The sequence below is a fragment of the Phaseolus vulgaris genome, chromosome 1 (genome assembly GCF_051622355.1).
Source record: "Phaseolus vulgaris cultivar YP4 chromosome 1, ASM5162235v1, whole genome shotgun sequence".
Taxonomy (NCBI): Eukaryota; Viridiplantae; Streptophyta; class Magnoliopsida; order Fabales; family Fabaceae; genus Phaseolus; species Phaseolus vulgaris.
Window position 1 is genome coordinate 9,983,075 of NC_143498.1, and position 25,674 is coordinate 10,008,748.

General features: G+C 34.6%; 3 protein-coding genes across 4 annotated transcripts; 2 read left to right on the plus strand and 1 right to left on the minus strand.

The window, feature by feature from the left end:
• The first annotated feature begins 1,712 nt into the window (after positions 1-1,712).
• On the plus strand, positions 1,713-4,049 carry LOC137813485 (agamous-like MADS-box protein MADS9). 2 transcript variants are annotated; one of them, XR_016519414.1, is made up of 7 exons: positions 1,713-2,005; positions 2,202-2,268; positions 2,800-2,861; positions 2,960-3,116; positions 3,535-3,564; positions 3,649-3,693; positions 3,787-4,049. XR_016519414.1 is itself a non-coding variant. In XM_068615775.2 (7 exons), exons 1-7 carry the CDS (start codon positions 1,818-1,820, stop codon positions 3,919-3,921), a joined length of 627 nt encoding a protein of 208 aa, XP_068471876.1. In that variant the 5' UTR covers positions 1,722-1,817; the 3' UTR covers positions 3,922-4,049. The 2 variants fall into 2 exon arrangements, 1 of the variants encoding a protein (XP_068471876.1); XM_068615775.2 differs by having other exon boundaries at positions 1,722-2,005; positions 2,960-3,059.
• Positions 4,050-17,754: 13,705 nt separating this feature from the next.
• LOC137813486 (transcription elongation factor SPT4 homolog 2) lies at positions 17,755-22,079 on the plus strand. The gene is made up of 6 exons (XM_068615777.1): positions 17,755-17,929; positions 19,169-19,284; positions 19,361-19,452; positions 19,554-19,609; positions 20,502-20,563; positions 21,893-22,079. The coding sequence occupies exons 2-6, from the start codon at positions 19,195-19,197 to the stop codon at positions 21,941-21,943; spliced, it is 351 nt and encodes a 116-aa protein (XP_068471878.1). The 5' UTR covers positions 17,755-17,929; positions 19,169-19,194; the 3' UTR covers positions 21,944-22,079.
• Positions 22,080-22,385: 306 nt separating this feature from the next.
• On the minus strand, positions 22,386-24,840 carry LOC137813487 (Pentatricopeptide repeat (PPR) superfamily protein). The gene has a single exon (XM_068615778.2). The coding sequence runs from the start codon at positions 24,731-24,733 to the stop codon at positions 22,883-22,885; it is 1,851 nt and encodes a 616-aa protein (XP_068471879.1). The 5' UTR covers positions 24,734-24,840; the 3' UTR covers positions 22,386-22,882.
• Between the last annotated feature and the right edge of the window lie 834 nt (positions 24,841-25,674).

A 25,674-nucleotide genomic window follows, 5' to 3' on the forward strand; every position in this document is an offset into this window, starting at 1 on the left:
CTTCAAATATATATTCTTCGTTTTTATCATGGGAATCCGTGATTAATTAACCTTCTTCTGATTTGATGGTCCATCCCTGATTATTATACTTCTGTTTGTTTTTGTCCCTACAGGCCAATGTAATTCACTACCAAAGAAGCAAGTTTTGCTTCTCATGTGAATACTACGTATTTTTTAAATATAATTTTCAAGGAATAAAAAAGTTTTATATAAAAAATCATCCCAACTATTCTGTAAGAAAAGGTTTTTTAATTTCTTATATTTTAATTATTTTAATAACTTCATGAGTTTCTAAATTAAATTTATGAGTATTCTTTTATATTTATAAGAATTGTATATGCAATGAATGTTTAATTAAACTCTTTACTTAAATGTAGCCTAAATTAAACTCTCTTTTTTTCTAATGTATACAATTTTTTTTAATCTATCAAACTAGTTTCCTTTATATTTATTGAAATTCAATTGATTTCATTTCTAAATAAAAAAAATAGGATTTAGTATTTATATCAAAAAATTAAAAATTAGTGTTATTATAATTACTGATCAATGAAAATATCTATAAAAAAAACGAGGAGAAGGAAAAAATTTTATTTTTTTATGATAAAAAATTCATTTATACCTTTCACAAGAAAAAAAAAAGCAAAAAACCCGGGATTGGTATCTCCCATATCATATTATTTAATAATTATATAACAACTGAAAAATCTTACATCATATCATATTACTAGTAATTCACTGATTTTCTTAAATAGAAACCAATTTTTATATACCAAAATAATTAATTAAAATAATAATTAAATTAGAGATCATTTTAAAAATTAAAAAAAAATTTAAATTAATTTATATTATTGTGTTAAATAATTTCTAAATTGGTATTTAATTAACAATCAAAATTTTAACTATCAATTATTTAGATTCTAAATTTGGTAGTAAAACTTTGATTGTTAATTAGATATCAATTTAGAAATCATTTAACAATAATAGAAACTAATTTAAAAACCAAAAATTTATTTAATCCCTAAAATGGTCTCTAATTTAGTCACTATACCAATTAATTATTTTTTGTCTCTAAATTTAGTTTCAATTTCTTGATTATGCTAGCGATTACATGATTATTCCTTAAAAATATCTTTTCATTTCACTCGCTTATAATAAGTCTTCTCATTTAACACTCTCTAGATATACATTAAGTTTGTTTCCGTTTCATCATTCAAAATAAATATTATTTATAACTATAAATAGTAATTGTAATCTCAACTTTTTAAAACCAAAATTTTCATCTTTCTTTTTCCCTTTGAAAATCCCTATTCTATCAAACAAACAAATTCTAGCTTCACTACCAAATTCTAGCTTTGAAAGTCATGTGCTTATGTATATCACAGACTTCAATGCAAATTAATTACGTGTCGTCCAAATCCAGCACCAAACCCAATTTAACAAGTCACACAACCACACCCTACCCCTTTCCTACCCATAATTCTTAACTCTATAGATAACAAACCACTTAAATAACAAAATGAAAATTTCAAAAAAAATGCCATAAACCATAGCAATTAAATGACCATGAGAGTGTGTAAGGAGACCAATGGTTAAGAAAGTGCGACAACTAACAAAGCCAAATCAAACATCATGTAAAAGTTACTTCGGTTGGCTTTGTCACTTTCCACTGTGCCCCTAAGAAAGTTTCTTATCCGCAAACCTGTTATGGCATGTTGCTACCTCTTCTCTTACTTTTATCTTTGCAACCCTTTCATCTACTCCATTTCACAAGTTAGAAGACCAGAGAACATAGAAGAGAGAAAAGGGATTCTGAGAATATGGGGAGGGGAAAGATTGAGATCAAGAGGATCGAGAACTCGAGCAACAGGCAAGTTACCTACTCTAAGAGAAAGAATGGGATCCTAAAGAAGGCTAAGGAAATCACTGTTCTATGTGATGCACAAGTTTCTCTTATCATCTTCGCTGCATCTGGAAAGATGCATGACTACATCAGCCCTTCTACCACGTAAGGATCTTGATGTTTCTGTATAGCTTCTTCTCGTGTTTCTCATGTCAAAGTTTGTTCTTTGTTTTCCTTTTAATTTCTGTTCTTGATTCATAAAGGGTAGTTTTATCAAGGGACCAGGTGCATGGAAATAGTACTATTTGATTGATCTACAAATTAAACTCTTACTTTTTGGTTTTTGTTTTGGCTGATGAAGGTTGATTGACATATTGGAGAGGTACCACAAGACCTCAGGGAAGAGGCTTTGGGATGCCAAGCATGAGGTTGGTTAATATGTAGCTCCTATTTTGTGTTTGCTTTCAATTTGTCCAAAGGAAAATATGACCTACTTTTGCTAAAAATATGCTATGGAACATGAACTATGAATTCTCTGAGTAGATCTAAATTTGGGTTGTACCTTCTCCCTATATATGAGTATTATATTGTTTTTTATTATTATCAAAAAAGAGAAGCAGGAACTACAAGAAATGTAACATCTATGAACAGATCTGGCAGTAAAACGTTACTCACTTGCTTACTTTTTTCCTTGCAAAAAAATGAAACAGCAACTGAACATATATGTATAGGAATAAAGACTTTCTATGCAAATTAACGTCTTTCACACTTGATGAATCTCTCCATTGTCTGGCATTAGAACCGGCATAGAGAGAGTCAGATCTACTCCAAATAGCCCTTTTGAGAATTTCTGGCTTTTTTCAACATCGTATACTCCCTTCTATTTTCTATGTTTTTTTTTTCTAAAGAAAGACAAATAGTGTTTTAGGGTTTGTGACAACTAATGTTGTTGAACTCAGAACCTAAACAGCGAAATTGAGAGACTCAAGAAAGAGAATGACAGTATGCAAATTGAGCTCAGGTATATTATTGTAACATTAATTGCACCTTTTAAAGTCATTTAACGATCTTACTTCTCTCTATCTCTCTCATCACCTTTCACCAACTTATACATTACAGGCACTTGAAGGGGGAAGACATAAACTCTCTGAACTACAAGGAACTCATGGCCTTAGAAGATGCCTTAGAAACTGGCCTCGTCAGTGTTCGTGAGAAACAGGCAAATGAATCTTCAAGAAGCTAAATTTTTAAGTTTTCCTGGCTTCTATTTAGAAAGGTTTAAAAACTGAATATAATTAAAATATGTAGGATTTGTTTAACTAAACTTCTTCCTAAATACTTGCAACAAAAGTGAAAAGAAAAAGTTGAAATAAACTCTTCAAAACTAAAACTAATTCATGAGTATAAAATTTTATTCTGAAAAAGCCAATATGAATTATTTTCTACAAAAAAATTAATGTGTACAACAGTTTTACTTCATAGAATAACTTTTTTATTCTCTTTTCTTATAAATGTTTATGAAGAAATTAATTTAAATATAACCATATATAATATATAACTTCTATTGATAAGGGGTGTACTTAATGTCCATGGTAGCTAATTCAGTTTATTTTGTGCACTGAAAACTCGAATAGAAGAAAAACATTAAACAATATATACATTATCTGACAGATGAACTTATTTTTTCTCTGCAGATGGATGTGTACAGGATGTTCCGGAGAAATGTATGTGTAATTGAAATCTTTGATTTATGCTATTATAATATTGCAAAAGGAACTTGATAACTTTTTCTGGTGATTGCTGTTCAGGACAAGATCTTGGAGGAGGAGAACAGGGAACTTAATTTTCTCTGGGTAAGTAATACATTACACACACCCACTCTTTCAATGCTGAAAAATGATTTTGTTTGAGCATTAAATTAATTTTGTATTGTGTTATTTGAGCAGCAACAACGTTTGGCAGTGGAAGGAGCAAGAGAAGTGGAGAACGGGTTTGATGAGAGCGTGAGGGATTACAATTCCCATATGCCATTTGCCTTTCGTGTGCAGCCCATGCAGCCAAATCTTCAAGAAAGGATCTGATACAACAACACTGCTATGCCCTATCCATCTTCGTCTTTTCATCACAACCTTATCTGCATCTCACAACTCTTTAACTATCTTGCTATCTGTTTCTTAGTAATAAACAACTCAACTTCCCTTTCTCATTCTACTCCCTATGCGTCTTCAACCTTCTCACTTATCTCTCTTTCTCTCACACCTTCTCAATTTTCTTCTCTCCTGATTTTATTTTAAAACATCTTATTTTTTTTATGATATACTATTTCCTCAATCAAACAGTTTAATTTAGGCTCAAAATCAAGAATTGAACTAAATAAAATATAATAGTATGCATTTAAAATAATTTAACCTCAAACAAACGTATGAGTATGTTTCTCTTGAAAGTGTTTTGCGGCTTAATTGTATTTTTCCTAAACAAAGTAAATTGAATCCAATTTTTAACGAAATTATAACTGCTAATATAATAATCAAACAGATAATTATTCAAGAGAAAGGTCAAAAGTTAGCTAATTTTTTTCACATGAATTGTCTTCCATGCAAATAATACGAGAGAAATGGCTGTGGAAATGAAATACAGGGAATTTTTTTTCTCTATTTGGATAATATATGCTTTCAAGAGACCTTAGATTCGTCTTTGAAGGAATTTTGTAGAGGTGCAGATTCTATTGAAATTAAGTTGTTTATGATATTAATAAATAGTTTTAAAATTGATATCTAAATAGTTATCAATGTTTTAACTTCCAACTTTAGAATTTAAAGTAGTTAGTAATTAAAACATTGACGGCTAATCGAATACCAATTTAGAAACTAATTTATAAATTTATATCAATAATAGAAATCAATTTAGATACCAAAAACTTGTTAGTCTCTAAAATAATATATACTTTACTCAATACAATGATTAATTATTTTGTCTCTAAAATTGATTTATATTTAATGATTTTCTTCTAGTTCATTATGCAATATCTTTTCATTCTTTTGAGGTAGAAGTTCTTCATCAAGAATCCTTCTTTCGAAGAGGAACAAAGTTTTGAATTTCTTCTAATAAATTGCACTTTGAGGAAAACACATATTAGCTGCCAAAGAAAATTGAAGGCACGTAATGGACATTATTACCATGGGCTCAACCCACACAAACCAAGGACAAAAATAAAAGAGTAATGTGGGCTAAAGAAATGATACACCTACACTAATAATTATAAAATTTATAACAATTAGTTAGCTTCCACATTAGGGATGCAAGATGTATAAAAAATAAATATTAAATGTAAGTTTAACTTACTATACCATTTTTGTGAAATTATAAAAAAGAATAAAATAATAATAATAAAAGTTAATAAAAGTTAGCATCCAAAACATGAACACAAACCATAGAGGCGGCGGATTAAAAAAGTAAATTTGTGAAGGTTCAGGTTTCACTCTCCCACCCTCACTTTTCACTTATTACGTGGAATCCCTCTATTTTGGCCTTTTGTTATTGTTATAACTTCTTGAAGGTAACTTATAATCCTAAAATTTTTGGTATTTATCTCCACATTGATATTCTAAATTGTGGAAAGATTGAAGAAATTCGAAGGCACGTCTTTAATTTCAGAAAATCAGGTGTGTGAAAGTATTGTTCTGGAAAAAATGTAGTAACACGAATAATTTTATCTCCATTGTGTTGCCATTGATCGTCATGATTGGTCTAAAAAAATAGAGTCATTACCCATTGGCCCAATAATAAAACAGAGATCCATGACAGGGAACCAAAAAGATAATGATAGACCTATACTTTGTTGCACTAACAATTCTGGAATCCTAGATCTTATCAAACAAAACATATTGTTTCCAGCCTCATGCATTTCCTGATAATCATAAATTATTCATCAGTTTAACCATATTAATTACATTATCAATGATCAAATAAAAAAGTATAGTCATAAATAATGCATAAGGTTAGTAACATTAAGTACATTATCGATTATGAAAACAAAAAGATAGTAAAAAATATTGCATAAGTTTAACAACATTAATTACATCATCAATTATCAGATTGATTAGAAGATACAGTTAAAAACAAACTAGTCATATAGCATGGCTGAACAACAAAAACTCAGGGATTTGCAATTTTCAGCAGAGAAACATTCTAAATTTGGTGGAATCCCTCTATTAGGTGATAGAGTTAAAGTCATAGTGGTTGTTGTAGATACATTACCAGCTTAAGGACGTTGAAATGTATGCTCCCTCTCTCTTTCTCATATTGCTTGCAAGGAGTTGACAACATTTCCCTATTAATAAACTTTTGTTTATAAATATCATAAAGACAATATTAATAGCGTAGCAATAATGAATACCTTAAGGGTGAGAGTTTATAATTCAACAGCAACTTCCAAAACCTTTGGATGATTCAACAACACTACTTCTACCTTTAGTGAGTTCATAACCTCTCCCTTACAATACATTATATCCTTTCTTCTATCCTTCATTGTTATAGAACCATGTGGTTGTCTAACACCAAGGTCCCCATTCATATACCATCCATCTCTAATAGCCTCTTTAATTGCTTATGGATTCATGTAACAAAGCACCAACAACAAAAATAAGTCAGTTAGACCCTTCAACTTGAGTACCATTTGTCTTATGACCTCTAGACAATTGTTTGGCATGTGATTTCATTTTAAAGAGTAGAAACAATTGAATGATTTGTCCACCAAGAACCTACACAAACAAATACCAAAATCTCATTACCTCTGAAACACACTCACTCCATAATGTATAATTTAAAAATTTCCATTTCTACATTAATATCACCTTCCACATTAAATATCCGAAATAAGATAATATAATTTCTATTGTTATTATTTGGGAAAATTCAACTTTAAATTATAACATATTAAAATAGAAGTATATAATCAACATATGAATTTACAAAATATTTGGGATTAAATGACATAGTCATGAACATTCATTATAAACACAATTAACTAATGATACAATTTTCAGTTAGATGACACTTACATTATTAATTTGTTAAGTTTCAAATTTATAATACAAAATGTGCATATTAAACCTCTATAATATTAAAATCAAAGTCTCATTTATTGAACCTCTACTAGATGGAACAATTTAGACAAAAAAGTAAAAAACTTCTATTTTTAGTTCAATATGATTAGCTCTTTTTAAAGTAGACACTTATATATTTTTTTTATCAGCAATAAATTAATAGAATAAATAGAGACACATAAGGGGTGTCCCAACCCTTTTACAAGACCACTCTACAGTTAAGCGAACAACAGTACAAAACATAGTTACAGTTTGAATCTCTTAACACTACAGGGTTTAAGCTGGAAAGCTGTCTACTTCTTAGAGCATCCTAAGTGCCAAAAAACCAGCCCCCACCTCTACTACTAGACGAATTCCATCCCCTCATACTTTTGCCTTCTTCGTTCATGACATGGTTACTGCTGCAATCTTGCAAAGCACTAAGCTATCAGCTTGCAGCAGCCGCACACTGCCCAGGATGGCCACTTCCAGTTTAAGCCAACTCCCCCAACTCAATCAGCTTCGTCAATAAACATTCTTTTTCACTACTTCAGAACCCAGGTTCACATTTGAGACAACACCAAGGCATTTATAACAGTACACAACACAAATCCTAATAGGTCCCTGCGCAGCATCTAGTCTGAATAGGTCCTCATTCATAGATGTTGGCCATGCAATTGGTTTATCACCTTTTGCCAATTAATTTCTTTTCCAGTATGAAGTCTCCAGCCACTTACAGTAAGGATGACAGATACAATTGCATTAACTATTACCCCAATTACAGCCCTACAGCCATGCTACCTGGATTTGTCTTACTTGGATCCTCTCAGTTAGTTGTGTTTACTCGAGTGACAAGTGTAGCTGATATAAGAGGGTCATATACTGCTCTATATGGTATCGATTGTTCCTTTTCCAACCCAAAAAAGACGAACCACTAATTGTAATTCCACACTTAAAAGCCGAACCATGTGGTGCCAAAAGCCAAACCGTGCACACCTCTCAGACATCAAATCCCTTTTAGGTTCTTTGGATCTGCAGTGGCATCCTAGCAAGCGTAACAAACAGCTAGGCATTAGACCCTCTAACACCAGTCCACCTCACACCTGGAATGAGTCATTCACCCTGCAGGTTGCAGTAAAACCACTACTGCAACATATTGCCTGAGATCCTATGCCAAGGTATTCTCTCCCTGCGTCCAACATTTCACCTACTCTGTCAACCCCCACGAGCATCCAATGCTTTACATATTCATAATGTGGTCCAAGGCACTCCTTCCTTCGAATGAAAGCCTGCTCCAAAACTGCATTCAGCCAGCTCTTCCCCTTCCCCTGATACCTTCGCTGCATAATACGTGTCTTCAGCCTTACTCATTTGCAACTGGTGATGCACACTAGAGGATTCATCATCCATTCAGCAAAAGAATAATTGAAATGTTGTGCCTTATTTTTCAGCCATAACCACGATTTGAGTTGGGCATTGTGAAACACTTCTTCTGCATCAACTACTCCTTGATTGAACACCACTAAGTTTCTATGCTCCCATAAGCACCGTACTATGGCTGCCCACACACCTTTCCAAACCTCATTTTGTATATTACTGCTCTGTATTAAATGGAAACTCACAAAGTGGGCCATAATGTCATTATGTTGGACAAACACTAATCCAATCCATTTGAAGCATAAAGCCCATACACGTAGTGCAAACTTACATTCCAAGAACAGATGCTGACATGATTCCTCCTTTGTCTGGCACATCGGACACACTAGTGTGCTTAACACAACTCCTCTCCTGCCCAACAAAACCCTCCATGTTGTGGTTAACACGTTAGGGAATGCCTTAGCCTTCCATAAATACTTAAAGGCATCATAGTGTGGTCCCCTATCAATTTCATCAAGGCAAACATAAGCAGAACTCACATTATAACATCCAGATTCATCACATGACCATACCTGTATATCCTTTACATCCTTAATGATGATGGCTCTAGTTGAGAGTATACCGAGCTCCTCTTCCAGTGGGATTTCCCACTCAAATCTTGCACGCCTCCATCTTAAACACCACATCCACCTCGCGTCGTCCCACATACCTACCTCTTCCACCTTCTGACCTTGGTTCAACGACACAGAATACAGTCTAGGGAACAATGTCTTTAAGTTGACATTTCCGATCCATACATCCTCCCAAAACCTTGCTTTATCACCCCTTCCTACTTTCCACCCCACAGCTTCTTGAAACCACCCATCTCCATCGCCCTCCCCACAGACCTTCCCAAGGTCTTTCCACCACCAGGATTGTAGTCTCATAAATGTATGATTACCACTGTGTTTCAGATCATACTTAGAGTCCAGGCATTCTTTCCATTTTCCTTTCTCACTCGAAATACACCGCCATCTCCACTTGGCTAGAAGTGTTACATTAAACTTCCGAATGTCTCTTATACCTAGACCACCTTCCTCCCTCGGTTTACATATGATTTTCCAGCTTACCCATGATATTGGTATCTTCTCCTTGCCCCATCCCCAAAGGAACCTTCTTTAGATGCTTATGATACTTTTGCACACCGAGTCCGGTGCTTTGAAGAGAGACAAATAGTAGAGCGGAATAGCCGTGATAACAGATTTTATTAAACATATTCTACCAGTCATAGACAAAAATCACCCTTTCCATACACTAAGCCTCAATTTCAGCTTGTTCAGAACCGGCTCCCAGAACTTCTTCTTCCTTGGATTACCCCCCACTTCTAATCCCAAGTACGTAAACGGGATTCCCATTTGATCACAATTCAGAGTCTTTGCGTAACACTCCAAATCTCGTTGGGGAACATTGATACCAGCTATCTTCGACTTATGGAAATTGATCTTCAGGCCAGATGCCAACTCAAATCCCCTAAGGATAGCCTTGAGAGTGACTATATTGGCATAAGAATTCTCACATAGGAACAAGGTGTCATCTGCAAACTAGAGAAGACTCAATTCAACCTCCTTTCTTCCGATCTTAAGACCCTTTAATAAATCAGCCTTCACAGCTTGCCTTACTAGCCCTGCCATGCCTTCAGCAACCACTAAAAAGAGAAATGGAGCTAAAGGGTCACCCTACCTTAGCCCCCTTGACGGTTTAAATTCTTTCGTGGGACTCCCATTTACGAGTACTGACACCGTGACACTTTCCAGACACCCCTGAACCCACATAATCCACCTCTTATGAAACCCCAACCTTTGTAGCATATCATAAAGAAACTCCCATCTTACTTAATCATACGCTTTTTCAAAGTCCACTTTTAAACACAGACCGCTCCTCCCTCCCCTCTTTAGGTCCTCCACCGTTTCATTGGCCAGGAGGACACTATCAAGAATTCCTCTGTTCTTTAAGAAAGCCGACTGACTTTCATCGATAACAGCCGATAGCACTTTCTTAATCCTTCCGCCATCACCTTTGCTATAATCTTATACACAGCACCCACCAGAGATATTGGCCTATATTTCTCAAGAGTGGTCGGATCCCTTACTTTAGGAATCAAAGCTATGAATGAGGCGTTACAACCCTTCGGTATACACACATTCTCATGAAAAAGACACACCGCTGCCACAATGTCTTCTTTAATGAAATCCCAACTTTTCTTAAGGAAATTAAAATTGAACCCATCAGGGCCTGGACTCTTTGTGCCTTCGCACTGCCACACTGCATTCCTTATTTCTTCCTCAGTAAAACTAGCTATCAAACTCGCATTGTCTTCCTCTGAGAGGGATTTAAACTCAACCCCATCAAGACGTACTCCAAAATCTTTTGTTGCTTTAAACCTCTTCTCAAAGATCTTCTTCGCTTCCAGTCGAACTGTACTAGGTTCCTCACACCATTGATCCCCTACCTCCACACCTTTTACTTCATTTCTGAGACGTCTCCACCTCAGAGTTGAGTAGTAGAACTTAGTGCATGAGTCCCCATACTTAAGCCAGTTTACTCTAGCCTTTTGACACATAACAGACTCCAACTTCTTGTCAATATCCCTCAGACAACCAATCAACTCACACCTCTTGGCCCTATCACTTTCCGTAAGGTTACTGAAACAGTCTTGGTTATCAAAATTCTCAATTGCCTGCAAAATCTCCCTCTTCTTGGAATGAATATTACCAAAGACATCCATATTCCATGCTTTTAGATCACCCTTCATCCGCTTCAACTTCTCTTTACACTTAACGAATTCACACCCCTGGACATCGTAAGATGACCATTTTTCCTTTATCATCTCACTAAAACCTTTTTCCAACATCCAGGCATCGATTGTTCGAAAAGGCTTAGGCCCCCAATCTTTAGCCATAGATTTGACCACAATAGCACAATGGTCAGATACTTCCCTTCGTTGAACATACTGTTTGCTCATAGGCCAATGATCCAACCACTCTTCCGTAACAAGCACCCTATCCAGTCTTCTTTTCACCGAGCCATTAGATTTGAACCATGTGAATTTTTTACACACAATAGGTATATCAAGCAACAGGTTTGTATCAATGAACCTGTTAAACCCATCCATCTCACTTGAATGGTCAACCCTATCCTTACTTCCTTTCCTTTCACCTCGTCTTCTAATGACATTAAAATCACCGCACATACACCATACCATATCCTGTGAAGACGCTTTAATATTAGACAACTCCTCCCATAGTAACCTCTTATCACTCAGGTTACATGCAGCATACACATTTACCACTACACATCTTATGTTGGTTTTTGAATAATAACCAAACACCACAATGAACCCCTTTCCCATGACATGACTATCGTACCTGAAGGCCTCTTTATGCCACATTGACAGAATGCTACCACTTCCGTTATCACCTTCGTAATGTAACCACCCAATATTGTTATTCCCCCACAAAGAAAAGCACTTAGCATCAGAAAACACTTTCGATTTAGTTTCTTGATTACAGACAAATTCTGCTCCTTCGCTCCCTATGATACGTCTCAAATAACTTGTTTTGATGCTCCCCCCGATACCTCTGATATTGAAATTCACAATTAACATTAATCACCTTTTACATCACCCTTCTTATTGCAGTTCACCACCTCTTCATCCCTTGCTTCCATTCTCACATATTCATTAATGACTGCATCTTCATCTCCTCGGCATGCTATCCCAAACCGCTTTCCAGATTCCCACAAATTGATAGGATCATCCGCAGCACGATAGGAGCACCAACGGGAGTTGCAAAGATTGATGTCCTTATCAGAAATTGAGTCCATCGATACACCGTCCCCACGAACCAAGTTTGCACCAGCCTTCTGAAGTCTCGCACTAATCCTTGTTGACCGTCTCGGGTTGGGTAACGAATCCCCTAGCTCAGACAAAATTTTCTTCTTTCTCCTTCGTAAAGGGGAATTAGACATACTTCTCGCCTTTAGTACCCCCTCTCCTGTAGATTTTGTAGCGTATGCACATAACCATGTATCTCCTTCTGTTCTGTCATCTTCTTGAGTTCCTTCCTCTTGCTCCACACCTTTCCCTTTCTTCATGATTTTCGGCGATCCATTCTCAAGCATGGCTGCTCCCATTGGGCTACCTCCAAGAATACACTGGCTTGAACCATGATTTTCCTTTCTCATCGGGCCTCTTACAAGGCTTTCCCCATTTTTACCTATATTACCGTTGGCACCCCTACCACCACTAGCCACTTCTATTGACCATTTCGCAGACCCACTCTGTTCCGCTTCTATTTGGGTTGGGATACAATGGGCCTTCATCTCCCTTGCGCAGCCCAACCCTACGTTGGCTTCTTCTAAGTTATTACCACATTCTATGTCCATCACTAGTCTTGCCACCTCAGCTTTTGCAGGGGCACTCCGTAGGACGGCGCCACAGCCACCTTCAGACAGGTAGAAGTCAACATCTTCAGACACCTTTTGCTCCTTCCTTGCTACATTCGTTATAGTTGTGTGACTTTTCCCTTGACATGTGATATTTTCTGCAGTGTAGCCCCTATTGAGTGGTTTTGTCGTTAGCGGCTTTGTCGTTTGCGAACACTGTTCATCTTCTTCCTTTGCCTCCCATCCTTCTTTCGCCCCGATTGACCAATGTTTCTCCCCCTCCCACAACCGGTGGTCCTCCAAACCATTATTGGCTGTAAAATCTGTTTCTTCTACATAGGTTTCTGAGGAGGAAACGCTGTCTGATGATTCTGAATGGGCACTTTTAAACTTATAACTATCTTCACAACACAGTGGTATCTCCTCCTCAATAAGAATATTGCATAACTGCTTATTAATTTGCACACATTTTGCTAATCTCGCACTATCAACTTTCAAAATGCGAACTTGGAGCCGTGCATATGCCAACATCTCCCACGATTCAGTCGCCTTATCAATGGATATAAGTGAAGCCGATGGGTTCACAATTCCGATCAACTTGGCAAAGCAGTCCCTATTCCAATAAGGCAGCGATAAACCATAACATCTTATCCATACTAATCTATGACTCGAGCCGCTAGATACCGTCCAAGGCATTATGCTGGCAAAAACATTGTCAAACCATTCACCGTTTAGTTTAATAATCTCCTCCATACTCTCCCCTTCTCTCGGAGTAAGCATTATAAGGTTGTCCCCCATGGCCCTCAATGTAAGCATACTCATTCCCCCTTTCACTACTTCCTCCCCCAATATGTCATTATCCATAGCATCTCGGAGCTTCCCAATAACACTTCTTTCCATCCATGGAAAAACAGAGAAAAGGGTTATGATGCTCGGACCCTTCCATTGTTCCGACTGTTCTCCCGTCACAGCTTCAGCATAGGATCTTCTCCCCTTCTTCTCCACCCAAGTCTCCTGACTACTCTGTTTTCTGCTAGGCTCAGCTACGTTCTGGTATCGCTTCCTTTGTTCCGATTGTTTCTCTGCGTAGATAACCCTCGAGACCTTCGTGTCCAATCTGCATGATTCGGAGTAAGTTCTCTTATATTTTGGAGTGTTAACATAGAGTTTCCTACTCCCTATGTACACCTGATCCAGCTCTTTCTCCAACTGCCCTGCATTTCTAACGCCGAAGAAGCTCACAAACCCAAACCTCCGTCCCCATTTGTTGAGTCTACGTGGGATAAAAACCTCTTTCACTCTAGCCCATTTCTGGAAGATCTTGAACATATCGATCTCTCCAAGCTCACTTGGGAAATTCGAGAAGAAGAAAGTTATGTAGTCTTGTGCAATACCGTTTCTTCCATGGTAGTTCAGGCGTCCTCTCTCCGTGCGACCTCTCCTCCCCTGTTGACGGGGATTCATATGTATTCAGATTTTTATAGACACTTATATATAATAAATTTTGTAAATGAATGTAGGAGTTTATGACAATATTTCTTGCCAACTGTTTCTAGATGTCATCCGGTTAAACTACCAAAAATCATCCAAGAACAAAATTAAGCATTTGCTTTTACAATTTATATAAGATCGAATATCTCCTATCAAGCTCCTTCAGTCTTTTCTTTCGATTTCTTACTGTGGAAATGGGGTACCTACAAAGATACTTTGATGCTCAAGTCAGTTGAGGTGCTATTTAGTTTGCAAGTTCAGGATTAAAACAATAATTACCTTTTACCATGGGTCTCCCCTTATTTATACTTTCCTGTTGGGCTTTTTCCTGCACTAAAATTAGCCTAGGCCCAATGCTCTCTTAATCACATTTATAATGCTTAATTAGATTTTATCTCCTAACCTTCGAGTTAGAATGTATCTGGTCTCAGTCGAGAGGCCGAATTGTCGTCATGTGCCTACTCGACCTATCGAGTTCTTTGTTCCTGGTAGTACAACATCAATAATCAAATTTCTCAAAGAAGAGAGAGGAATAATAGTCTTACTCAATAGAAATGTCCAAAACATACAATAAGATATCCAAAGTCAATCTAAGCTTACCATACTCTCTCTATAAATACAATGCACAATTTCAAAACCAATTATTGCTCTGACAAAAAAAAACATTAAACACCTCACAACCTAAGCAAATCATCCAAACCATTAACACCCAATTCAACCAAACTTTGTAACATTTAGACAAGCTGAACTTCCTTCCATTACACAAGGAAACCCCACAAGGTCAGACAATAAGAACAAACGATTAAGTTCATACAAAAATTCTCAAGCAAATTTTTGGAAACATCTGGGAAAGATTAGTCGAGAATACAATACCTGGGAGCATAATGAGTTTGCATATAGGTGGCTTCTTGCATCCACCTTTCCATAATTGGTATCAATGTGAATCATCCTTTTCAAATTTGGAGTTTCAAGAGACATTTACTTTGAAACACAACTAACTAAATTTAAGAACTCTTCAAGAATTTTCTCTTGTTTAATAAAAAATATAGTTAGCTTAAGTTGCCTCAATTGGATCAATAATAGAATCTTTACATGTGATGTAACGAAATAACTTCGTTGTGAATATGTTTTGGTTTCTTTCTGGAAACAAAAGACATATATTGTGAAAACCTTTTGTGTTTTCTTTGTTTGTATTTTATATAATGTCTTCTTATCTTTGTTTGTATTTAATATAATGTCTTAACCTTTTCTTTCTTTGGCAGAGGTAACCTAAAATAAATCAAATTCTTGATGATGAAAACTCTATGCTTGCAAGGAAGTTGTTGATAAATTAATTGACATATATCAATCAAAGCATACACTCTTGCATGACAAGTTAATAGTGAGACAAAACTGGCATAAGGTTACCCGTTCTCGTTAGGATAAACTTTATAAGTGGACTTTAAGTCTAACTCAATCTTATAAAATCAATCCATAAGATGAGTTTTGCATCCACTTATATACTGTGAAATATCATTATTTCTAGTTTGGGATCTCCGATAGGAAAGTGCATTGACTCTCGGTTGAAAGCTGATAGGATTGAAGACAAGAAAATAACTATCAAACATGAGAGTTGACTGTTAGCTTGCTAAAGAGGACTTATGGAGATTTATCCATTCTTGTGTAATTTTGATATCAACATGTAAGTTTAACATTTTAAAAGAGTTTGACATTCTTACATATGAGATGCTCTTAACTTTCATTTTGATAAAGTGTATATGTAATTTTAATGACTAAAATTAAAATAAAAATATATTATTAAATTATAATTTTTTTTATAAAAATAGTTATAATAATAAATCATTTTTAATTTTATTGTAAGTAATTTTTTACTACATGTATGGTTTTTGAATGTGAGTAGTTATTTAAATTTAGAAAGATTTGTAAGATATTTGTAAAAAAGATATTAATTATTAATAATGTCATAATAAATTATGAATTATTAATAAACGTTGGTAGTATTTTTATTTTTTTTATATTTGAATGTGTTAGTAAATTTTTTGAAAAAACAAACAAAAAATCATGGTGAAATTAACACACAATTCTTGAACTCTACCAATATAATATTTCATTGTCATATTTAAGGTACATGCAAAGTTGTTTTTCTAATTGTAGCCTCTAGCCTAGTTGCTTTTATCCAAACGAAAGAGGAAAAAGATTTCAAATTTGAAACGTAGTATATGAAGATCGTCTAACGTCTAGTGTATAGCAGAAGATAAACACCACCTAGTACTGTATAAGGAATGTCTAACATGTGTTAGACGATCATCGTCTAGCGATCCTTTGTTTCCATATCAAGATGTGATGGTAGGATGGTTTGTCATTAGTTTCTTTCTAAATTTCTTAAAAGTTTGTATTTGTAGTTTAAACGATATTTTCATATTTTGTTTCATTGCATGCACATGAAAATGGAATTTTGAAGGAAACAAACTCTATGCTCCGAAGGAAGCCCACAAGAAAAAACATAATGCTCCAAAGAAGGCCCAAAAGTCTTGTTAAGAAGTATCATGACATTAGCCATGAAAATAATCAGTCTTAGTGTTTATATCAGCTAAATAATCTATTTCAAACAAATTAAGTATCTAAAAGTTGATGCATATAATAAGAATTAAAATTTACCAAATGTGTGTGTTTAGGAAAGTCTCTCTTAAAGTATTTAATAAATAAATTAATATCTCTTTTGTTCATTTTGTTTGAAGAGTGTCATCAAAGACGACCACACATCTTTTTGTGTCCAAAGTTTATTATATGAAAATAAAGTACAAATTGTTGCAACTATTCTACTTGCTACACAAAATATTGTAAAAAATATTTTAAAATATTCATTTCAAAAAAGTAAAATTTAAAAGCTTTTGAAAATCTCTTGAAAGCTTCATGTATAAGAAAGTAGAACAAGCTTTTGAGATTTTTAGAAACATTTCGGTTAAAATATTTTTGAAAGATTTTAAATTTTATTTTCTAGAACTAATATCTCAAAATGTATTTTAAGTTATTCGAAAATAGATATTTTAAATGGTTTGAAAAACATTATTTTATCATAAAAATGTTCATTATGGGATATTTTAGAAGTATCAATCTAAGAAAATTTATAAGGATGTTCTGTTCTACATTCCGTCAAATTTTTTCTTAGACTGCGTCAATTAGTAAATTTGCTAAAATATCTCATTTAACTCGTCATCATTTTAGAATATTGTTTTTGGAATATATTTTAGAAATTTATTTAGAAAGCACATTTCAAAACATATATAATATGAACAATTTATTTTAAAAATTATGTTTTTTAATAAATATATTTTATAAATTTTGAAAAATGTCTTCCGAAACTATTTTGAAAAAGTAATTCAAAAGTTATAAAAAATATCTTTTCCAAAATTGATGAAGTGTAGAGAGAAAGGATTTGGGTGCAGAAAGAAACATCCAATTTATACAAAAAAAAAAGATTGGGTAATACAACCCATAACCCGACCGAAACTGAAACAAAAACAAAGAAATAAAAAAAATAAAAAAATGATGCTTCTCAGTTAATTACGCCTCATCCTACAGACTTTGTCGTCGACTGCGCCTCGCCGTGTCGCTGCAGCCACCTGCGAGTTGTGCCACCGCCGCCGTCGCCTGGTTCGTCCTTTTGCGGCTGTCCCATCGCGTATCGCAGCTGTCCCGTCGTCCAGCCATCGTGGTTCGTCCTCTTTTTTTTTTTTTTTTTTTTCTGTTTGCCCTTGGTGTTTTGCTTTTATATTTATTTTTATTTGAATTTAAATTTCTATGTTTGTCTTTTTTTTTTTCATTTCAATTGTTTGTTTTTTTTTTGTTGGTGATGCTTCCGCCATAACCGTCATGGCTTACCTTATAGTTGCAGTATCTGTTAATTACTTTCAACTTCTACTACTGCATTTGAATTGGTGATTGCCACATAATTATTTTATATATCATGGGATTAGAATTGGACGCTTAACCTAGATTTTCATAGCACGAGCCTTAGTGTTTTGAAGAGAAATCATATATTGGATTTCTCATAAAATTTGTATGTAGTAGAGAGGTTGGGTGCATGGGATTTCACCTCAGGAAATCATTTGCTAGGCCCAAGGGCACTGTACATTGTCAGCAGTTTACACTCTTAGCTTTTCTCCTATTGTATAGAACCATTGGGTTTGAAACCTCACTAACAGTATTCCCTCGAGCATCTTTATAAGAAGAGGTATGCACCCACATTCACACAAAAAAATCCAAATTATCAACATCTTACATGCTGACTAGGATCATATTATTTGTACCTTCTGAACTGCTTCACTTGCAAAGTTTAGATGTCAGTGTTATTCGATCCATGAGTTTTGCATATATTAGTAGGGAAATTATCAATTTGGTTTGTTATCTTTTGGGTTAAATCTGGTTTAGTCCCTTATCTTTTAAAAAGTTTCATTTAGTCTTTTATGTTTCTAAAAGGAGAGTCCTTCTCTCAGTTTAATATAGCCCGTAAAATAACCCACTCACTCAGAGAATATTTATTCAACTGCAACTGCTAATGCTTGTTAGTTAAAGTCTGAAACAAATGTGAGCTAGAAATTGCAAAAAATAGGATTTCCGAGATGTAGGTATTTAATTCCATCAAACAGTCACACCCAAGACAACCATCCCAGTGGTTGAATTTCTCAATGCTTGTAGCTTTCCTTCCTTCATTCTGACCTTGAGGACTGCCAGGTAATGATAGTGAGCCTAATGCAACAGCCCAAGATGAACACAAAACAGAAGAAGAATAGGCCAAAAGAAAAATAAAAATGCCCACTTGGCTAGAGAGTTGCATATAGTGGATCTGTGTGGTGTTGTTGTGAGCACTATATGTGATAATTTGAGGTGTGAATGAAATTCCTTTAGCCTAATCCTATCTCTTTCTATTTAGCTTACCCTTGTTTTCTATTAGTCTGTCTATAAGTGAGCATACAGAAAATGGCAATTGCGCCCGCACAAATTCCTACTAGCTTTGGCCATGAGTTGAGGGCATGTCTTCGTTGCCGCCTTGTCAAAACCTACGATCAGGTTTATTACTATTTTAACAATTTTTGTTGCTTTTTTGTTATGCTTTTATTGTTTACACTTTGTGCTTGTTTTACAGTTCCGAGAGTCAGGCTGTGAGAACTGCCAATTCTTTAAGATGGAAGAAGATCATGAGCGTGTTGTTGAATGCACTACTCCTAATTTTAATGGGTTAGTTGTTGTCAATTGTTTTTCGTCCAAATTCCCTCCACTTTTTTTTTTTTCTGTCAGTACTCATTTTGGTTTTCTTCTTCCATTTAATTATACAACAGGATCATTTCAGTCATGGATCCCACTCGCAGCTGGGCTGCCCGATGGTTGCGCATTGGTATGTCCATTCATCTCTGGTTGTGATGATCGTAATTTTTCCCTTCCTTACCTTCCAGCTTTCTTTTTCTTTAGACTAAAATATATTTTTGGCCCCTTATCTTTTTACTAAGATTGTTTTGATCTTTTGACTTTTAAAAGATTCATTTTGGTCCTTTTATATCTTAATTTTGGGTTGATGTCTTCTGGGAACATTAATCACTTTTTATTTGGGGACCAATTTTGAACTAGTTTTTTTACTGATTCATGAAGTATTTTACTTTAGATTCAATTAAATGGAATTTTTGGAAACCAATTAAGGTTTGAATCTAAAGGGTAATAAACACGGTGAAAACCTGGAGTAAAAATGTAATTTAAATTCTTTTAAAAGACAAAAAAACATTTTGGCCCTTCCTTAGCAGCATTCTGATGAGATGGGAGTGGTACTTTGGAATATGCATCATTACATTTTTTCTTTTGATTAAGTTTTTCATCTTTTTCACATTCTTTGACTTTATAATCAAATTTTCAAGACCTAAGACATAATTTGAGAACTCATGAAGCTGCGTGAACTTGAATTTGAATAATATGAAATATAATGATGGAAGGTGTTCTCTACTTTGTTTGCTTGCCACTACTTTTGTTGTTTGTTAATGTGTTTATATACGTTAGATTGGATCGTGATAAGCAGCATAAAGATTAAAGGTAAAAGAAAAATAACACCGTAGAGATTTGATAATGTGTTTATTTGGTTATTTTGTTAAATTTCATTCCAAGGAATCAACTAAATTGTATGCCAAGAAAAGTGACAATAACATGTAAAGAGGAAAACTGAATGGATGTTTTTTTGTAGACTGAATTTACTTGTGTTGCCGTTAAGTTATAAAATTTGGTTCTCCTTGAATATGTTGCAGCCAAATTTGCTCCTGGTGTTTATACTCTTGCTGTCTCAGAGGCACTTCCAGAAGAGATGCAGGTTGGTATACTTCTATTTGTATGATACAGAATTAGATTGCATAATATATTACTTGTGATAGATTTCATAATATATTAGGATGCTTTTAAAGGGGGATTCATAGCTATTTCTTTCTTGTACAGGAGTTGGCAATTGTCTAATGATGACTTTGTCAATTCATCCAGCCACATTATTCATTGGCCCCTAGACCTTGCTCCTCTATCAAGGGCAAGTTTGCTAAAATAAAGTTTTAATGTTGGAATAGAGGAGGAGGATGTAGTTCCAACTAAAATGAAAGCTCATGGATAAAAGATAACAAATAAAAAATACTCGAAATCAATTGCAAACCCATAATTAAACTTCAATTGAAGACTTGCAACCTATAAGGCTTAATAAAACTTGCAAATCACCGTGTATCCAAACAGGGTCACAGCATGCGGCTAGCTATATGGAAAGCTTTTATTGTATAAGAGCTTATGCATAAGGTTGATTGTGAAACTTCAAGAAATAAGCTCTAAAGTGCTTATTTTTAAAAAATCTTCTCCATGATGTTTATTGGAAGAGTTCATAGGAAAACCTTAATTTCTTATAGGCTTAAGTAACTTCTATAGAAGCCATTCTAAAAACTTCCTGTGTCATATTTTCATTCCAATGCGGAATAATCATATACAACTTCAAAATTAACTTACAATGGTTGTTAGCTTGCGTTGTGCATCCTGATCCTGCAGGAGTAGTATTGAATTTCAATTTTGTGAGTGCTGCCATAGACAATTGAAATTCAATGTTAGCATTTTATCGTGCTTTTGACTAGTCTGCCACATAAAATCTTACCAAATCAATAGTCACACTCAATCATGCTAAAGCAATGATTCATTCCTGAAAATGATGAACTAAGTTGCTTGCTCAAACTTGCTCTCCAACAAGCAAGAATCACTATATAGACTTCATCATCTGAACTCGTTCAAAATAGTTTGTTCCGTCTCCATCATGCATTTCTTGCTAGGGGTTTCATCTCAACCATATTTTAACTCCACCTTTTTTGAGGACTGCCTCCTTAGGCGTGCCTTCTACCTCTAGTGTACATAGTGGGGTGTTATAATATATGGCGATTTAATGTTTGGTTTGTTGAAATCCTCTGTTTTTTTTAAAGCCAAAAATATTTGGAGAGAAGCTCTGAATTTGTGGGTTGGGTTATGTACAACACAGTTTCATGGGGAGTTGGTGTTTTGATCAAGTTCTTTAAGTACTTATAATTTTTGGTTACTAGATTGGCCATTTAAGTAATGAATTGCTTGTTCATTATGAAATGATAAGTTTATTTATATATTTATCTAATTATTTTTTTTGCAGGCTATATGCGAGGACGAGCGTGTGCAATATATGCCCCCAAAACGTTTGTGAAACATGTTATGACATCCTTTAACACAGATAGAGACCATGTTTGAATTTTCTTAGTGAATGACTTGTTTTTCTTTTAATGATACTGGAAAAAGTGGAGATATATATTGGAATTAAAAGGTTACTAAATAGAAAAAAATCCAAGTAATTAAAATAAATAAATAGATAAAAGGATTCTAAATTTGAATAGTAGAAAATCTCACTACTGTCAAAGGTATAAACAATTTTGTTCTTTGTGATGGAAAATTCACAGCCATGGACAAAAAGGTTCGAAATTCCATTGAAAATAGAGCCCAGATAAATAAGAACGAAATTTAATGTCCAGTTAAGTCTATAATAAGATTTTCTATACAACGTATTTATTTATTAAAAATTGAAAATGAAAATAAAACTCATTAGCATAGTCAGTTTGATCTTCATGTTTACAAATTGTATTTACAAAATTCATTTATTCAATGCATCAAGACTTTATATACAGATCATATACAGATCTAATGAAGTACATCTAAAAAATTTAAGGTTCGAAATATTACTAAAATGTTTATTTTTAACCTTAGAAATTTAAATTTACAAGTTGAAGGTTCGAAATGTTACTAAAATGTTTACTTTTAACCTCAGAAATTTAAACTTACAAGTTGATTTTTGTCCATTTTTGTGGGATTGAGTTAAGTTTATATTTATCTTCAAAATTTCTAGGGTAGCAGTCTTCAAAATATGTTGTCCAAAGACCTCCATTGTGGGATTGAGTAAAGTTTATATTTATCTTCAAAATTTCAAGGGTAGCAGTCTTCAAAATATGTTGTCCAAAGACCTCCAATGGCAACAAGATCCCCCTACCTTTCCAGATGTCACCACTTTCAAGCGTTTTCGTAGCTCACAAGTCAAAGTGAACTGTCTCACATTCTAACTCCACAGCATAATCCAAGCTTTGACATACTTATACTAGTAAAGTTCCACATTAATTAATAAGTCATTATGTGGCGTGTCCATGGCCTTCTTCATTTTTGTATGTATATCATCAAGTAAATGTCCAAGAAGCTCATATTGAGAATGTGATTTATCACCAACTACAAATACTTGCACTGTATTGCCAACTTCAATCCAACTACAACCTGGCTGCTTCTTTAACCCCCTGTCCTTCATTTTCATTCTGACATTGGCAGCTTCTTTCCATTTCCCTGCTGAAGCATACATATTTGAAAGTAATGAATAAGTGCCAGCATTCTGTGGTTCAATTATCAAAATTTTCTCTGCTACAAGCTTCCCAATATCAGCATTTCCATGCACATTACATCCAGCAAGGAGAGCTCCCCAAACAGTCAATGAAGCCTCCTCCCCAAGCCCCTCAATAATATCGAATGCTTCTTTCAGCCTACCTGCACGACCACAAAGATCAATCAAACATGCATAGTGATCTTCTCTGAGTTGTATTGATCTGTTTTTCAGAATTTCATCAAAGTATTTCAGTCCTTCCTCAATTAAACCAGTATGACTACAAGCAGTGAGAAGTCCAACAAAGGTGACATCATTAGCAGGGACACCTAATTCTTGCATTTCGTTAAATAAATTAATTGCCTCCTTGCCATACCCATGATGCGCATAGGCAGCAATCATACCATTCCAAGATATCAAGTCCCTTTGCCTCAATAACCCATCATCAAACATCTTCCTAGCAATTCGCAACTCACCACATTTTGAGTACATATTTATCAGAGCTGATACCACATATGTGCTATCCTGAAAAATTGTTTTACTTATCATTTGATGAATTTGTTGTCCCTCGGTAAGACCAGCTAAATCACTACAAGCGCCTAAAACGGTCACAAAAGTTCCAGTGTTGGGTTTTAACCCATCAGCAGCCAGCATTTTGTTAAATACCTTCACTGCTTCTTCACTTAGCCCATGTTGCACATACCCAGTCATCATTGCAGTCCAAGTAATGACATTCTTCACACGCATTTCACGAAACAGCTTCTCTGCATGATTTAACTCCCCATTCTGAATGAAACCCGTGATCATGGTATTCCAAGAAGGCATATTCCTCTCAGGCATCCTCTGAAACAACTCCAGAGCCTCATTCAACCTCCCATTTTGTGCATATCCCGTGACCATTACATTCCAAGAAACCACATTCCTAACAGGCATCTGATCGAAGAGTGCTCGAGCATCCTCAACCCTCCCATTTTTGGAGAGACCCGCAACCATGGTAGTCCACGAAACCACATCCCTTTCCTTCATCTGATCAAAAAGCCTCTGTGCATCATCAACTTTCCCACACTGCACCAAAGTTGTAATGATTGTATTCCAAGAAACCACATTCCTCTCCGGCATTCTCCTGAACAAGTCCAAAGCCTGCTGGGTGAGGCCATTCCTTGCATACCCATCAACCATTGTGTTCCAAGACACAACATTCCTCAGCGGCATCTCATAAAACAACCTCTCAGCTTCCTTAACTTGGTTAAGTCTGATGTACCCTTTAATCATGGCTGTCCAAGTGACCACATTTTTCTTGGCATCCAGTCTATCAAACAGCTTCCTGGCTTCCCTGATCATGCCACATTTCAAGTACCCATTTATCATTGTGGTCCACAAACCAATGTCCCTATCAAGCATTTTGTCAAACACTTTGCGTGCATCGTCGATTTTGCCATCCTCACAGAGCCTGAAGATTAAGAGATTGCAGCGCTTCATTTCCGGGTGATTAGAAACCGTGGATGTTAACCTGATAATAGTAACATTGCTGCTTAGCGATTTGGGAAGAGTGAATGGTAATTGATATAGCAGCTTCTTCATGTTTGTTGGTGTTTAGCGAATCGACGAGAGAAGATGAAGAACAAGAATTAGATTGTTGAGGAGATTATTTTCTAATTCTACACTAGTTGCTACCCAGATTTTCTTCAAATAAATTACTGTGAAAATTTTTCTTCTACTATTTATATCAACTCGTACCCTTTTAATAAAAGTAATATCAAATTTATATAATATTTATTTGTTTTATTTTGCATAACAGAATTACCTATTTTGCTTTTTATATGATTTTTTATTTAATATTTCAAAATTTCAAAATTTATATCATAATTCTTCTGTTATATTTTTCATCCTAAACTCATTTATTTCAAAGTTCTAAGTGTTTTTATTCTTTACAACTTTGAAATAAAAGGTGTCTAATTAAGACCTTTTAAATGAAAAACATAATTGAACTACGTAGAAATTATGATATAAATGTTAAAAGATTCTTATTTTATCTTTGAAGATAAGGTGTTTAATTAGGATATTTTAGATAAAAAAAAAGATTATATGAAATTTGAAGTGCTGCTGCCAAAAGTTTCCTATAAATGCTAAATAGGGAAATTTTACAATGGAAAGGAATCAACTGAACATTCAAAACCAAAGCAACAAAATATTCAAAATTTCTAAATGAATGTTCATAAATCAATGTTATGATGTAAAATCAATCTTCATAAATCAATGTTCAACAAGCAGATTTTTATTAGTAGATTATTTTTTAAGTAAAGCATGTTGCAAAATTTCAGACAGAAATTGAACGAGTTTTAGGTGGGGAATTTGGTTGAAGACTTTATATAAGCTTTATCATCCTTGAAAAATGTTGTATTTTTCATCAAGAAAGATTATGTTGCATTCTCTAAAATCCGACCAAATGTTTAAATTTAAAACAAGTATCTTCTTCCACACAAAAATGCACGCTCATGGATAAAAATTAACAAATAAAAAGA

Coding starts and splice junctions, on each gene's coding strand:
- LOC137813485 (XM_068615775.2), top strand. CDS start 1,818: ATGGGGAGGGGAAAGATTGAGATCAAGAGGATCGAGAACTCGAGCAAC. Junction 3,060..3,534: donor TCAGTGTTCGTGAGAAACAG/GCAAATGAATCT, acceptor TTTTCTCTGCAG/ATGGATGTGTACAGGATGTT. Junction 3,694..3,786: donor GGGAACTTAATTTTCTCTGG/GTAAGTAATACA, acceptor TTATTTGAGCAG/CAACAACGTTTGGCAGTGGA.
- LOC137813486 (XM_068615777.1), top strand. CDS start 19,195: ATGGCAATTGCGCCCGCACAAATTCCTACTAGCTTTGGCCATGAGTTG. Junction 19,285..19,360: donor TTGTCAAAACCTACGATCAG/GTTTATTACTAT, acceptor CTTGTTTTACAG/TTCCGAGAGTCAGGCTGTGA. Junction 19,453..19,553: donor ACTACTCCTAATTTTAATGG/GTTAGTTGTTGT, acceptor ATTATACAACAG/GATCATTTCAGTCATGGATC.
- LOC137813487 (XM_068615778.2), bottom strand. CDS start 24,733: ATGAAGAAGCTGCTATATCAATTACCATTCACTCTTCCCAAATCGCTA.